Here is a 15,308-nt window from a genome sequence, read left to right as displayed (position 1 = left end):
CCACTGGCACACAGGCCCCGGGCCGGGGCACCGCACCCCTCCTAACGGCCGGTAACGGCCGGGGGACACGCCCCGCCCCCGTGGTGACGCAATGCTCCTCCCCCGCCCCGCCCGGCCGGGTCGGCCACGTGGGGGGCGTGGCACTGGGCACGCCTCCTCCTCCTTTCCAGCCAATCAGCACCGCGGGGAGGAGGAGCGCGGCGGCGGGAAACGCCACCGCCCCAGCCAATGGACGGCGGGGGGGGCGGGGCCGAGGTGGTGATGATGGCGGCGGCGGCGGCGTGGGTCTTCTCGCGGGCTGGGCTGCGCCTGGGGAGGCGGAGACTGTGAGTGACGCGGACGCCCCGCGCGCGGGGGGGGCGGGACCAACAGACCCCCGGCACCGCCCCTCCCCGCTGGAAACGGCGCTCGGGGGTCTCCCCCCGCCCCCACCCCCGAGGCCGTGGCGCGCGGGCCGGCGGGGGGTGGGGCGGGCGGCAGGGCCCGAGCGGCGGCTCTGAGGCGGCAGGAGGGGCTGGGGGGGGCGGAGACCTCCGCAGCCGAAGCGGCTGGGGACAGGCCGCCGCATCGCGGCGTGGGCGCGGGGAGCGCAGGGCTGCCTGCGGGAGAGGCTGCGGGGAGCCGGGGCGCCTCCGCCGTGCGCCAGCGGGGGAGTAAACCGCGTCTCCCTGGCTCTGCTGGTTCCTTGCCCGGCCCCTCCGGGCGGTAGCTGAGGGAGCCTCTCCCCGCCCCAGGGGCGAGCCCCGGCCTTTCCTTCCCGCCGTCGGGCGGCCCCCTGCCTGCGGCCCGTGCCTCCCCGTGAGGGGCGCTGATAACGGTCGTGCTCGGGCACGCAAAGAACGTGAAAACAAATCCGTTTCCTCCAACTACCGCAGAATTGCCTTTGCCCGGTTGTCCGCTGTGGTACTGCTGCTGCGCGGGGAGTGAGCCGCGTCCTTCCCGGCCCCGCGCGGAGCCTCCGACCCGGCGGGCTCCTCACAGCCGCTGTGCCCCACCTCCTTCGGGGGGGAAGCCAGGGCTGGCCAGAGGGGCTGGACCCGCACCGCGGCCTTTCCTCTTCTGAAGAGAATACCGTGTCGTCTCCTCCCTGGGTGGAGCTGGGTGTAGGCCGTGATGTGGGCTGAAGCGGGGCCGTCAGCAGCCCCACCGGCATCCCTCGTCCTGGGCTTGGGGAGGCCCCTGTGAGTCCCGAGGGGTGCTGTGTGAGTCCGCGGTGGTGGCTGGACGAGGGGCGGTTATGTGGGCAACGTCCTCGGTAAAGGGACTGAGATCACCGGGTGCTTTCCCACCGGTGGCCAAATAGCTGTTGGGGCACGGACTTTGGGCAGGATGCTAGGGAAATACGCAATCCCCATGCAGGTCAGTTTGCAGAACGGGGCTCTGAGTGACGTGCTATGTGAGATGAGGGCTCCGCCACACCTTTCTTCTGGAGATCTGCGTGGTTTTGATGTCCAGCTTTCTGCCTGGAGGTGCGTGCTTACGTATTACCGGCGGGCAGAGAATGACTTCTGCCAGTGTGGTTGATTGTTGAGTCTGTGCTGAATTAAGGGAGGTTTTCAACAGCACTTCTAGAGGGAAAGCAGATTTCTTGCTACCGATATTATGCAGACAATCAAGTGTTAATTCATGTTAATATTTAAAGCTTTAAATTCTTGCAGTCTCTGCTGAGACCATGATACTGTAAATATTTTATAGTTGACTGACATAAGAGTATGCAGTCTGTAATAACTGTAATATAGATGTTACTGTGAACACACAATATTGATGCTGGTGTTCTTGGGGAACCTCAGGAACAGCTGGACTGATTTGTGCTGTGCTAGAGGCAGTGTGAAGAGCCCATAAAACCCACGTCAGTCTTTCTTGTCTGCAGTTACACTGTCCTACATAGCACCCAGGGTCATTTTTCCAGTCTGTCTTCTGTGGCTTGCTGAAGAAGATGCACAAGTGTAAATGCCTTCCCCCTCACCCCCTTCTCCCCCTATATTGGTGCAGAATCATAAATGCTACGTCTTGCTATTTCTGGTCATGAGGGATTTTGAATATTTATACTGTTGGGAGAAGAGGAGTCTACACAGTGTGAGGGCAATCAAATGATGACATTTATATGTACATAGCAGCAGTTCAGGGCTGGGAGAGGAGGTTGACTGCATGTTCTCTTCAGTCGTGGTCAGAAAAGAGCTTCCTCGGCTGGGGCTGCCACAGGATGGGATGTGACCTCTGAGCACCGCAGCCCCCTTGCTTGAGTCCCAGGAGATGTGATGGCCTTCCTGCAGTGGGAACTGCCTGCCCCTTGTCATCAGTGCTGCTGTGGAGCCTGAGAAGCCACCACACAGGTGGAGACCACAGAATTTGGGGCATCCAAGCAGTTGGATACCAGAGCAGAATGAGGAATGAGGAGTCTTTGCTCATTTTTGAGCTGGGCAGCCATGTAGGCATCTGCAATGGGGAGAGAAAATACAGGAATGACTTCAAATGTTGGCAATCAATGCATGTGTTGGATTTAATTTGCAGCTCCCTGGTCTTCAGCAGGAGTTGGTAGGTCCTGCCAGGTCCAGACTCTGGTGCCTGGATCCTGTGGCACTTGCTGCTGCACTGTCGGGCTGGGGCCCTGAAGACAGCAGGTACCTCCGATGCAGCGGCCTTTCCAGCTGCCGCCATCCTCTCTTTATGCAGCTGTTGCTGCCCTACGAAGCCACTGTGCGGTGCTGCCATGAGAATGCAAATGGAGCATTTGTGTCATTAGCAGGCAAGCGAAACCTACAGTACCCAGAGCTGCTTCTGTTCACTTGTGACATTCCAGAGCCTTTTGGGCTGGAAAAGATTTTTGTCTTGTTGAAAAAAGTTCAAAAAACCTCCTTCCAGCTGTTTTTGAATAACAAATGCAGCTGGGGGTTTTGTTCTTGTTGTTAAGAGCTTCAAATGTGCTTTTCAAGAAAATGTTGCAGTAAAGCATCAACGATGAAAACTTTCTTGATGACAGATTTTTGTGAAGGGCTTTCTCTTTGCTTGATGGTTACAGCGTAAGAGAAGAGCACTGCACGCATAAGCATGATCGTCTGCCCTCAGCTAGCTGAGTGCTTCATGCATGTATGTGAGGGGTTTTAAAGTATATTTCTTTACGTGGCATATTCTAGGCAGAAATAAACACATGTGCCCCCACTAAATCAATCAAAAGTGGCATCGTTAAGCTCACATCTCAGCGGAGCACCGCAGAGTATGGAATATATCACGTAGAGCATGTTGCGCCAAAGGTGCCAACACTGGCACGCCTGCCAGGAACAAAGGAGCCTGAGAAGAGTAATAACCCCAAGTCAGATCTTGTTCCGCGACTGCGTCTATGTCATCTAAAATTTCTAGCATTGGGAGTTTCTTCCTTCGTGTCTGATTGCCATCTTCCCTCCCAAGAATCCACCAATGCAAGTTTGTGTCTCCTTGGCAAATTAGTGATGATGTTGTTTTTCATGGATTGGACACTGGAGGGTGCTAATGCAATGGGAGCTGAAAATGTTGTAGCAGATTAAAGGGCTCCCCTTTGTTAGCTGTGAAATACTTTTATTCTTTTTTGCAGCGTTTAAATGGAAAGACATGAGTCGTGGTCCTTATCGGTAGCTGATCCTGTTCGCCGTGTGTAGTGCTAAAACCAAGAATATCAATAAAGCGTTAAGTCTGTTAGGGATTTATTTCCTGAACCTCTATCAAAAAATCACTCATTTTATGTTCTACACATTAAGTGTGTCTTTCGAGATTATGGCCTCAGGGTGAAATTTATTTGAAAGTGTGACTTCTAGTGATAAAAACACTTTATCTGGCAGAACTGTTGAGCCGTATCTGCAGAATCTGCTCTTCTACAAGGTCACTTTGGTTCACCTAAACCAATGTTGTTGTGTTGCTGGTGAAGTGAGAACCTGATAGCGGCTCAGTCAGGGAGGGAGGGGACACCTTGAACATTGCTAATGGAGTCCCCGGTGTTGTGGTCCTCTCTCTGGGGATGGACCTGATGGAGCCTCAGTTTACCTTGCAACCACCATCACCGGGCCACGCACGAGGGAGTATCGCTGCTGGGCCAGGCGAAGCATGTTATGAAGTTGAGCCTTAGCTCCGGTGTTTCAAATTCACTCAAAGATTTTTGGCAGGTTGAAGTTACGCTGGCAGGTCTTACGCCAAAGGAGGTAGTACCTGTCCGCGCTGCTCCAGCTTTCTGCTGAACCGGATCTCCCCTCTCCTCTGCCCTTGGCAGAAAGACATGGGTCTGAGATAAGCTCCCTGTTGTGCGCTCTGGCAACTCCGTACTCGGCATTAAAGACTGCGAAACTACTGCCTGAGCCAGTTCTCATCCTGGCAGCAGCAGAGGTATGATGCTGGCTAATTAATGCTAATGAGAAGCAGGGTGCAAAGCTGAGTGTGTCCAGCTAATCACCACTGGCAGAGCTAGTCTGCGTAAAGCTAATGCAATTCTGGACAGTCCTGCCTGGTCCTGTACCTACCTTTGCGGAACTGTTAGCCAAATGAAAGCCAGTATTCATAAAGCATGCCAGCTAAACAGAATTGGGTACAAATACACTTTTCATTAGAAGTCTTTCTCAATGGCTACAAGTGGCAAATGAGTTACTCCTCTGTCTCGTTCCCCTTTGCAAATGAATTGGGCTGTCCCCTCCTGGAAAACATTGTTACTGTGCTGTATTGATCAGCTTTTGTTCTCTCCCAGCTGTTGCAGTTTGCTTACATACGGCTGGTTTAGTTTTTCTTTCTTTTAAAAATATGCATCACTTTTGTCCAAATTACCCCTCGAACAGAAGATGCAGCTGTTCTCTTCTGCAAAAAGAGTTTTAGTAACTTACTGGAATAGGGTCATAAGGGGATGTGAACAGAAAAGCTTTTAAAATCATTGTAATAACTATCGGTACTGAAGACAGTCTGCTTAAGAGAAGATAATTTAGTCTAAACACAAGAAAAAAAGATCTGATTGACCATGTATTCATCAAGTTTACCAGCTTTTAAGAGAAGACTGCTTCCCCCATTGCATCTCTGTGCTTATGAGCAGGGAGCCTGGTTACTCCTCCTGGCGCCCCTTCAAGAACCGACACGCTAGCTGTGGTGCCAAGAGGATTTGCAGTTGTGCATTTAATGTACCCGGTGTCCTAATTTATCCCAGGAGACCTTTCTCTGGGAGAGAAGGTTAATGGACCTTCCACCAAACCTGCTCGATCGCCTTGAGTTTAAATGTCACCAACTGCGGGATGCTGTCTTGAGGCCCAGCACCGCCCCAGCTCCATGGCCCTGCACCGGGAAGGAGCGTGCCTGTTCCCTTGGGGATGCTCGGTGCCTTCCAGCGTTGAGCCTTCGTACGCTTGTGCAGCCTTTCTTGGCTACTCATAAAGACTGGGTGAGTTTTATGCCTTTCGGGGAGACGGGGCTGCTGTGCTTGAAGCCTCTTCTCTTAAGAGGCATTCTGGCAGGTAAAAGCCCCTTGATGCTAAGAGGTTTTTTACGATTTCTGCTGATGAACTCATTCTGTTTTGAACCTCCAGTGTGGTGTTTGCTCCCATCCTCTGCGCATCAGCCCTTTCCTGACTTTCAGGCGCTCTCCTGGTGGTGGTCTCTCCCCAACCCCTTTCTTGTACCTTCCTGAAGTCCAAGCCTCCTTGTTTGGAGAGGGGAAATACTGGATTCATCCTTGTTTTGCCAGCCAGGCTGCCTACGGAGGTGTTTCTCCAGTCGCTGCCCTTTGCACGCTTCCTTCTGTTCCGTGAGGCTGTGGAGCACAGCAGATCTGCAGAACTTTGACTGCAAGTGGGTCTGGAGGTCAGCTGTGTGCTTACTAATCCCTGGGTACTGAACAAGTCCCCTTCTTTATTTTTCCCTTATTTTCTCATCGGTGCTATCTTTACCTCTCAAGTCTCCCTATGCCCTTTAAGTCTTCTAGCGTCACTGGCATAAATAGGATTTGCCCATGCCTGTGAAACGGGTATCGCTGCTGCTACCTCCATTGCTTTCTCCACCCTTTTGTGGGCCAGGGTTGACCAGTTGTCACAGGCTGAGTGGCCAAACCCGCTTCCTTCTCTGCCATTTTAATTAAAAATGGTTGGCATCAGGGGCTCTGCAGCAATGAAAGGGAAATGATGAAACTTTGAAGAATTTGAGGCATAAAGTCAATCTCTAAATTTTAATGTACTCATTGCACTTAAACAGTTGATACATTTTATTATTGAGCTTTCAGGTGACCTAATTTCCCTTAGTACTGTACATTTAGCTTTATACATCTGCACCTAATTTGTAAAAAAGGACTTAATGAGAAACTTCAAACAGTTTAAATGTCAATTACAAAGAAAGCGAGGTTTTAAAGTTCCAGTAATCTGTCCATATTGGTCATCGAAACATGATCCCAGGTGGATGTTAATTCAAGACAGATGGCATTCCAAAGGCACAATTACAAAGAGCTTATATATTTTCAACACTAACAAGCTGTCACGCTATGTTGTAGCTACACTTCCAATACTGTATAACCACAATTGCCGCTTTATCTGCTGCGAACTCGGTAATAAAGGGGTTTGATTCCCCACTCTTGATATTGTCAGTGGGATTTTTGGAGGGGGTGTGAACTGGAGAGCGTGGTTAGTTAGTGTGAATATCTTTCATTCGCTCAATCCATTGCGGGGGAGGTTTTGTTTGGTTTTATGTTTGGGATTTTTTTTTAAGTTGGTGAAATGTTCTTTAGAGAAAGGAGGAAAAATATTGAATATGGGCATAATGAGACTAGCTCATTGCAGGCATATTTCTATTTCCTGGCAACATTAATTAATTTTAGTCTTATCAGCTGCTGGACAATAGCTATGATGATTTGTAAAAACCCCCAACATCCTGGATGTTTTCAGTTAAAAAGTCATCTGAAAGCCTTTGGAGTAACACACGTGTTACTTGGAAGACTGAAGTCCAAGGGAGTGATAGTGACTTGACTACTCCAGGCAGGAGTGCTACACCCTGTGCAAGAGATGATCTGAGTTATTTTTAGGTTTCTGAGAGTATTCTTAGGCCCAGAGGCAGAAGTGGAGGGGCTGGACAAAGCAGGGTCAAGGTAGGACTTCCATTAGACTGAAGCATCAACATGTGATGTAGTTCATCTAGTGGAGTGTGTCCCTGTCCATGGCAGGGGGGTTGGACTAGATGACCTTTAAAGATCCCTTCCAACCCAAACCATTCTATGATTCTGAGGTAGATGGCAAGGTTTGTTATAGAAGGACGATGTTTGGTATCTAGTAGTAGTTGAGGTGGGTGATGATCTGCCTAACTGAATGATGACAGATAATTGGGCATAATTTCCACTGGGTTTTTTTGTTTGTTTCTTGAAACCGGGTTATGAAAAATCAAGACTTGCACGGCTATTACTAGACAGTGTTTTAATAGGCTTTAAAAATTCTGTGCTGTTAGGAGCAAGATTAATAATGCTCCCCAGGAAGGTTTTTAAGCTCCTATGGGCACGTGTATCCTCTAAAGAGGTACTGAAAATGAAGAGCTTGTATTCCTGCTAATTTCCCTACCTTTCACTGGAAACTGGAGAAGAAAGCAGAAAGACTAAGATGCTTCATCCTCGGAAAGCAGGAATTAAACGGTGAGGTATGCTCTTTAATTTTTGTTTTTCAGTAATGAATGTTGTAAATGTGTGGTTTTTTGAAAGCATCTTACCGGGTTTCCTTTTTGGAGGAGATGCAAGTGCTATTTGAAATATGCAGCGCGCCAACAAGCGAATTGGACTCCTGAGCCACGCTTGAAACAAAATGCCAATTTTACCTACAGTTTTACTAGGTTTCTTGGTTTACGCAGTGGCATTTGAATGGCCTCTAGTAATTGTTTTTAGCAGGAAAAAAAATTAAAACAAAAATGAAAAACACAACCCAAAGCTCATTAGCACTGTATTTGGCATGCCATGAATCGTTAAATCTTTATATAAATGCAGAAGTAATTTGTAACAAACAAAATCCTTCTCTTTTTTTGTTTCTTTTTTTTTTCTTTTTTTTTTTGGTTTTTTTTTTTGGTTTTTTTTTTTGTTTTTTTTTTTGGAAAGACTGTCTTTTGAATTTTTGTTCAGATTGCTGAGGTACAGCATGTTTTCCACACATCGGATGTTATTACCAGAATAGAGGAGGAACCAATTCATGTTTTAACTAAATATTATGTGTAATTATTGAGTGTTAGATATACTTAGTGGTGATGAATGAATAAAATTAAGTGGAAAACAAAAGACAATAAATAAATGCTTAGATAGGGTTTTTTAACTTAAATTTTTTTTTAACCTAAATTTGATGCTAGTGTGTGATGCTCTCAAGTGGTTTCCCCTCAGCTTTTCCCAGTGCTTATCGGGGTAACAGACTGTGGTCTTTTTATTTAGATCAGGCTTCGCTTTGAGAGTTAATTGTTCAAGCCCAAGTGGGAAACTTTCTTGCACCTGGAAAATTAGGAGAGCAAAAGCAAGAGACATGTCCGCATCCTTTCCCTGGTGGTTCTTCACCTGCGAATTTGAACTGCAGCGGTAATAAAAGTTTTGTGGACCTCATTTTATGTGAGATCATTAAGCGACAGGAGAATTCAGGACTAGCTGCCCTTCATAATTCAGGACACCGAAAGGTGCCATTTATAAGCTCAAAGTGCCTGCAGGAAGGCAAAACAGGCTTGTAAAACCCGTACTCCAAACCCTGAAAGGGAACCGGTTTGTACTGCTGGTTGCAGCCTTGGAGTGGCAAAATTGCAAAGGTGGTGGGGATTGGGTTTAAAAAAAATGGAGAAACACCTGCCTGTAACAGTTAATGTAATAGCATGGGTTTTCACACTTCTTGTGTTGGTATCTCTTTTGTCCAAAAAAAAAAACCCAAAACATCCTGGGGGATCCCAGTTATACATTATCAGTTATACTGCCCAGCTGTTGGGCTTATTGTCTTTCCTACTATTGCCCACTGTTGCGCTGAGCTGCTAATTTGGCTATAAAATAAGTTTCTTCTGACTTTTTAATAATATTTTGCAACTGGTGACCTTTGCCCATTACGTGGGCCAGGCATTTTGTAGGGAGAGCTTTCGCCTCCTTATTGCTTGAGAAGCAGTAGCAGCATGCACAACACTTGGAATGAAAAGAGGTTTTAACAAAGTGGGTGATATGCCAGCGTACCCAGTCTTCGTAAAACTGATTGATACGGCTCTAAACAGGCAATGTAATCTGCTAAATTCACAATATGCTGCAGCTTTATGGAGCCAGAAAGCCTGAAAGGCACTAGAGTGGCAGCCCAAGGAAACATTGAGTCCAGTGTTCATCCTCAGAGCAGGCACTGCTTTCCCTACATGCTCCCCTGTTACTCCTCACTTGAGAGTTGGAGCAATCATTTTGATGAGCGAAATGTAGCAATTGCTGCCTAGAAATGAGGCATCCATACCCGTAATCTTAAACGGCTGGGGCTGAACTCTTCTAGTCCAGCCAACGTCAGCCAAATATTCATGGCCTCATTAATGTGCCGTGACTGAAGTTACGTGGGTACCAGTTTGCGCCATCAGAGCCTAAATTCCAGTGAAGACGAGCTGATTGCGCATCAAGGCTGTTTGCATCGTCTTTGCTTTATTAATCTGTATTAATTCAGTATCTGTGTGTTTACACTCATCACTTCCAGCAGCAACTGGCTATGTGGTGTGATATCCAAACTGTCGTACTTCTGTATGTCAATCACGTAGGAGCCAGAGAAGCAGCTGTGCTTCAGAAGTGTATTGGTATTATTCCATTTTCTGATGCTGCTTTTGTTGCCTAGATTGACGTGCTCGGGGGCCCAAACACTGCACTGAGTTTAGTATGACCCCAGGGCCTTTGGAGAGTCAACTGCAGGACTCAAACCTTTATATCCACTATTAAAAGGCAGTTATGTGACTGTTTATGTTAGAGCCAGGTGCTTTGTTGCCTGTGGACATGCTGTTACTTGACAAAATTTTCTTTTTTTTTTTTTTTCTTTATGGTCAAAATGTGATAAACGTACTTCCATGAGTACCTTACTCTTTGCAAATGGTCTGGCTGCCTTCAGCAACCACTCAGCTTTCTGTGGGAGGACGGGAGTCAGGGTTTTCCAGCTCTCTGTAGGGATGTATCCATGGCTCTGTTCCCATTACTCCTATATTTTCTTTGTGAAGGAAATACAATTTCTAGATGGCATGCTGTCAATGTATTTTTAATGACTTTTTTTTGGTGGTATTTTTCACTTAGGCTCTCTAATTTGTAGTGCATTTCTAGGTTTTGTGGGTTCATTTATTTAGGCTTTATATATGAACGCGTGCTTTGCAGGCTTATGGCATTAAACGCTCGCTTATTTTTTTGTTAAATCTGTAGCAATACTAAAGCACTGAAGGTGGTTTGGGTTGGGTCAGTACCAAATTGTGAGTTCAGCATACTGCAAGTATAAAATCTGTTTTCTTACTAGCTGTTTCTTTGAGAAGTTGATAGATGTGAAAACCGTTTAACAGTTGGGTTTTTTTTCCTTTCCTGTTAAACTAAGCTACTGAGGAAATCTTCTACTGCTGCACACTGCAATATGTCAGAAACACCGTTATGTTATAGTTGCATCATTATCTAAAGGAAAAATTGAGTGTGGGTTTGAAGTCGACAAGTGATGAAAGTAGCCCTGAGGTTGTCAATTAGAAAGCCAAGGCCTGGAATTGATAAGTTAATGGCCAGTTCCCTTCTCACCCCCTTGCTTTGCTGCCTGCTCACACTTCGCCCCACAGAGGCTTTACTGCGCGGAACGTGAAGACTGGCTTTGGTTTGTGTCCCAAGATTTGTCTCACTAACATGATTCACTTAAATTCTTGGCTGGTTGCAATGTTCTTAGTAAGGACAGATAGTTAAACAAGGAGAAATGAGATGCAGCAGATACAAAATTTAATCTTAAAATGATGCCCCCTTTTTATCCTTTGTTTATTTTTTGTTTAAATGTTGAACCATTAACACTGTTTCAGACCATCCTCCCGCAGTACACGCGGCAAGTTTAGCAGCAGTGCATAATTTAACTTCTACCGTATGTTTGTTTGCAGGTTTTAAAACCTGAAATTTAATGGCAGCCAGTTGGAACCCATGTGTTCCTGTTAAAGGCAGAGGGCAACACGTGTGGTTTTTCTTGAAGGGAGATACTGGTTACCAAAGTTTATGATATAATGTAATATAATACATAGTTCCCTCCTGCCCGATAGAAACACTAACATGTTGCCATTTCTCCAAAGGAACACATGGATTTAGATAAAGAGGTAAATTATGGAAAATAACAAACAAGAGTTATTCAGATTTTAATCATTCTTGGTGTGCTGTGTTGTGAGAATGACAGTAACATTATGAAAACAGCTTTAAAGTAGTATTAGAGGTAGAATATAATTCCAACAGGCATTATGCGAAGGAAAACATGTAATTCATCTTCAGTTTTTGAAAACCTTATGTACAGTATGAGTTTTTAGGGCTTGTAAAAGGTTACAGATGGGCACCCCCTCTGCAGCCTGAGGTTCTCTGCTCATGGCACAGCTGCTTCAGGGACAATGGAAATTCAAGATTTTTTCCACATAGCCCTTTCTCAACCTAGAGTGGACACATAATAATTATGGGTATGAGAAGGCAGTGTAATTTGTAAGCATATTCAGGTTTTTGACCTTTCTGGTGGTTTCACTGTAACCAGCAAACATCTGTTGAATAGTTTAAAAAAATTTGCCATTGCTACTTACCCACCAAACTCAAATGAAACAGAGCTCTGAGCATAGACTGCTGCTCTGGAGTCCCTCTCTCCTCTGGCCAAATTTCAAAACATGAAATAAATCTTATTCTAGCTTAACTGACAGGAAGAGAGACATGACATTGTATTAAACAAATCGGCTTTGGATGGTGCTTCTTCTGCCTGACGTGCTAGCTTTGCAAAAGCTCTGCCCCGTGGGTCCTGGGCAGTGCTTCACCAGAGGTTCAGTGCAGAAGACGTAGTACGTGATTTTCCAAAAGCACGTGTTCCTTCTGTGCTGTACTTTGACTTACTTCTCAAGATAGATGTCTCATAGTACCCACAAATTATGAAAATATACAATTATATTTTTGATGAGAGGTTTTCTTTTCTTACACGTTGTGACTCTGGTGTTTCTAGTGTTACAGGAATAAATAAGCTCCTGTGGTGGCCTGTTTCAAGAGAGGTTATCTCAGGATGAAGTAAGAACACTTTATCTAATTTAGCCTGATCTGTTCAGGTATCACACTTACCAGAAAGCATAATTCTGGGGTTTCCTCTTAAGTTGGTGCTTTCCTTGGATTGTAATTTTGTCTTTGCAGGAATCTTCTGTAGTTATTTTCTGAATGAAGTTCTGAATGTTGATGATGGTGGGTCAGCAAAGCTCATCTTCTAGGGGGAGAATCTTCTCTTGACCTCTTTCATGTGCTCTTATATACCTGTCAGCCCAGCAGGGTTGTTGCACAGGTACATTCACATGCTGTGTGGAAGCCAATCAACCAAATTTTGGTGGAGTCAGTTGCTGCTCTGCAAAAGGCAGACCAATGCCAAAAATCTCCATCTCTTCCAGTGGGTTGCTGCAGGATTTTGGTCTCTGCTCTTGCAAGTTTTTTTTCCCCTCCTGTTTTGTTTTTGCTGTTGATCAACTGCGTTTTCTCAGCCACAGTACTCTTCCAGTCTGAGAGTCCCTCTTCTTGCCATGTTTCTTTACTTTTGTCGTGCCTTAAGTACCTCCACATTGTTCAGTGTGGATGAAAATTTCACTTGTGTGCTGTTTGCTAACCAGTTTACTCTAGTTACTTCCATACTTCCACAGCACATGAAGCTCAGGGTGCTAAATAGTGCCCATCTTAGGGTGAAAGCTACGGTGCTCTACAGAGAGGTTATGAGTAGAATTAGTCTTTTTTTTCCCTCTCTCCCTATCTAAGGAGAAAGAGTATTATTTTAGGAGGAAAAGTTTCTCTCTTCCCAGCAAGGCTGGGTCCTCATAAACCCTTCAGCTCTCCAGAAGTTTTGTTGCATTGGATCACTTCAGTCTGAACACTGAGTTGGAACTTTTGCGGCTATAGAGCTTTCTAGGGCTAAAAATCAAATGCATTCCCCTTCACCCACATACTTTACCTTTTCTCACCAATACAGCCTGAGCAGTGCTCCTTCCTCCCCACATGAACGTTCTCAAACCTGGAGCTCCTGCCCCGCTTCACATTCATCCATCCTCAGAGGAATGCTGGAAAGAAATGAAAATTACTTACAAAAAAATGGTGTGGCATTTCCTATTTTTTTTTATTCTAATATAGAATCTTAAAATATGGAAAAGCTTGTCTAAATTCAGTAATTTGAAACATTTGGAATGGATAAAAACCTGTCCTATACACTAGAAATAAAAAAGGAAAGGAAAGTCCAGTGTTTGCACAAAGGTGCACTTGGAATGAGAAAGTTGACTTGGCATTTCCAGATTTTAATTTCTAAACCAAAACTGAAGTCCACTGTTATCTTTATGCAGTCAAGATATACTCAAAGGGAATCTATCTGAAATTATAGAGTTCAGTTAAGTCAACTTTGTCTTTAAGGTCAGTGTCATCATCTAAGGCACATGCTATTAGCAGGTTGTCGTCCCACAGAAACTCAGCACTGATATTCCTGAAAAAGATAAACCAGAAAATGAATATGCTATCAAAAGGCTGTATTTCTTCGGGCAGCTGGGGGGAGGTGGGGTGGTAATCAGCCTCTTTGACCACTTTTGCCTGAAAATGATCTATTAACCTTAAAACACAACTGACAAATGGCAGAATCTAAAAAAGAAAAATGAAGATGTGATGGTTTATGATGGTATATGATGGTTTAGGTTTGTTGTTGTAATCTGTGACTGTATAAAATCACATATTCATTATGCAATGGTAATGGCAAAATTAAATGGTTTTGAACCAAATGTAAAGTTATTGGGGGAAACCAGCAACAGTTTGGGCCTTTCTGGTACTGTAGACATCAAAGATGTTTGGAGGCCTTGACTTTGGAGACTGAAATATTCACTACCTCCTCGATTCATCCATTGTAATGCGTGGTGGGGTCTGCTGTGGGGAGAGGGATGGCTGAAGGATGTCTTCACTCCACAACCATGAAGGGAGTTAGTTTGCAAGAGAATTATATTGAAGATTTTAACACTTTAGACACTTCCAGTTTATTTTTCAGACCACTTTCAGCCTGTTCTACAACTGATAAAAATATTTATTTTCTGGCATTTTTATATCAAATATTTGAGAGGTAGGTAGGTATGTCTTGCTGCTTTCTGCCACTAGTAATGGTAATGCTGGCACATTCCTCCATGTAAAAAAAAAAAAAAAATATTCTGGAACTAAAGGATAAGCAAAGAGCTGAACCCTGAGTCAATGAGATGGTAAAAACTTAGTGATCAAGAAATAAATAATGAAAACAATTTTCAAAATTTGTACTAAGTGTATTTCTTCTTAAAATACATCTATTAAAATTATATCAAGGCCTAAGTTTACTGTAATCTGCTTAAATCATAAAAAATAACAAACAAAATAGAAACAATGCTTCTAGGTTGTGGGTCAGACCATTCAGCTGATAAAAGTCCCTGCCTAAACTCTGGAAACCCAAAGTGTTTGAAATATTGAGTTGGCTTTTGAGATCCGTAGTCTCTTCTGGAAGTACCAAGAGAATATTTTCTTCAATATATTCAATTAGCTCAGTTAAATGACTAATTTATTCAAACTTGACCAATTGGGAGTTGAAAGAAGCAGAAAAGCTTGTTCTTCTCTACCAATCTGTGAATAAAAGCTAATTATGAGAGGATTAGATTTGCTAATACTACAATATTAAAGGATTTTATGACCAAATACTAGATTGGTGCTAATTCTAGCTAATACCGAGTTATTTTAATAGATCAATTTTTAAATAAAATCACAATTTTCTTAAAGAGGCTAGACTTCTAAAGACAGTGCTATGCAACTGAAAAACCATCTTGCTACATTTTAAGTTGCATTCCAGTCTCCATCCAAAGAAACATAAATCATAAGTAAACACAAAAGGATCAGCTAGTAAATAAGAATTGTGCCACACATGATTTTCTAACAAAAACAGTAAAATTAATCTGAAAAAATGTATAATGAAGTATAGAAAAGCTTAAATATATATCAGTGGAGCTACTCTCTCCTTCTGGCTAGCAATAAGTGGTGCCAAATTTAGTGTAAAAGCTATATTTAGTTACAAAGCAACATACTTTGGCGGATACAAACTGAGAATTAACCTTTCTCCAAGAAAATAAGGTTTAAATGGGAAAACAAGATTCAAATT

The 15,308-nt window shown here is 44.4% G+C and overlaps 1 protein-coding gene across 2 annotated transcripts in view; it reads left to right on the top strand.

The window, feature by feature from the left end:
- Window positions 1–243: 243 nt before the first annotated feature.
- CLYBL (citramalyl-CoA lyase) overlaps window positions 244–15,308 on the top strand; it is a 176,315-nt gene continuing 161,250 nt past the window's right edge. Inside the window, exon 1 of one of the 2 annotated variants that reach the window (XM_075741286.1) lies at window positions 244–326. In XM_075741286.1, the coding sequence (XP_075597401.1) occupies window positions 262–326 (65 nt within the window). In that variant the 5' untranslated portion in view covers window positions 244–261. The remainder of the gene's footprint in view (window positions 327–15,308) is intronic. The other variant, XM_075741298.1, reaches the window with a different exon arrangement.

This window comes from Balearica regulorum, chromosome 1 (genome assembly GCF_011004875.1).
Source record: "Balearica regulorum gibbericeps isolate bBalReg1 chromosome 1, bBalReg1.pri, whole genome shotgun sequence".
Classification (NCBI taxonomy): Eukaryota; Metazoa; Chordata; class Aves; order Gruiformes; family Gruidae; genus Balearica; species Balearica regulorum.
The sequence above is the reverse complement of the archived record's forward strand: the minus strand, read 5'-3'. Positions and strand labels throughout refer to the sequence as shown.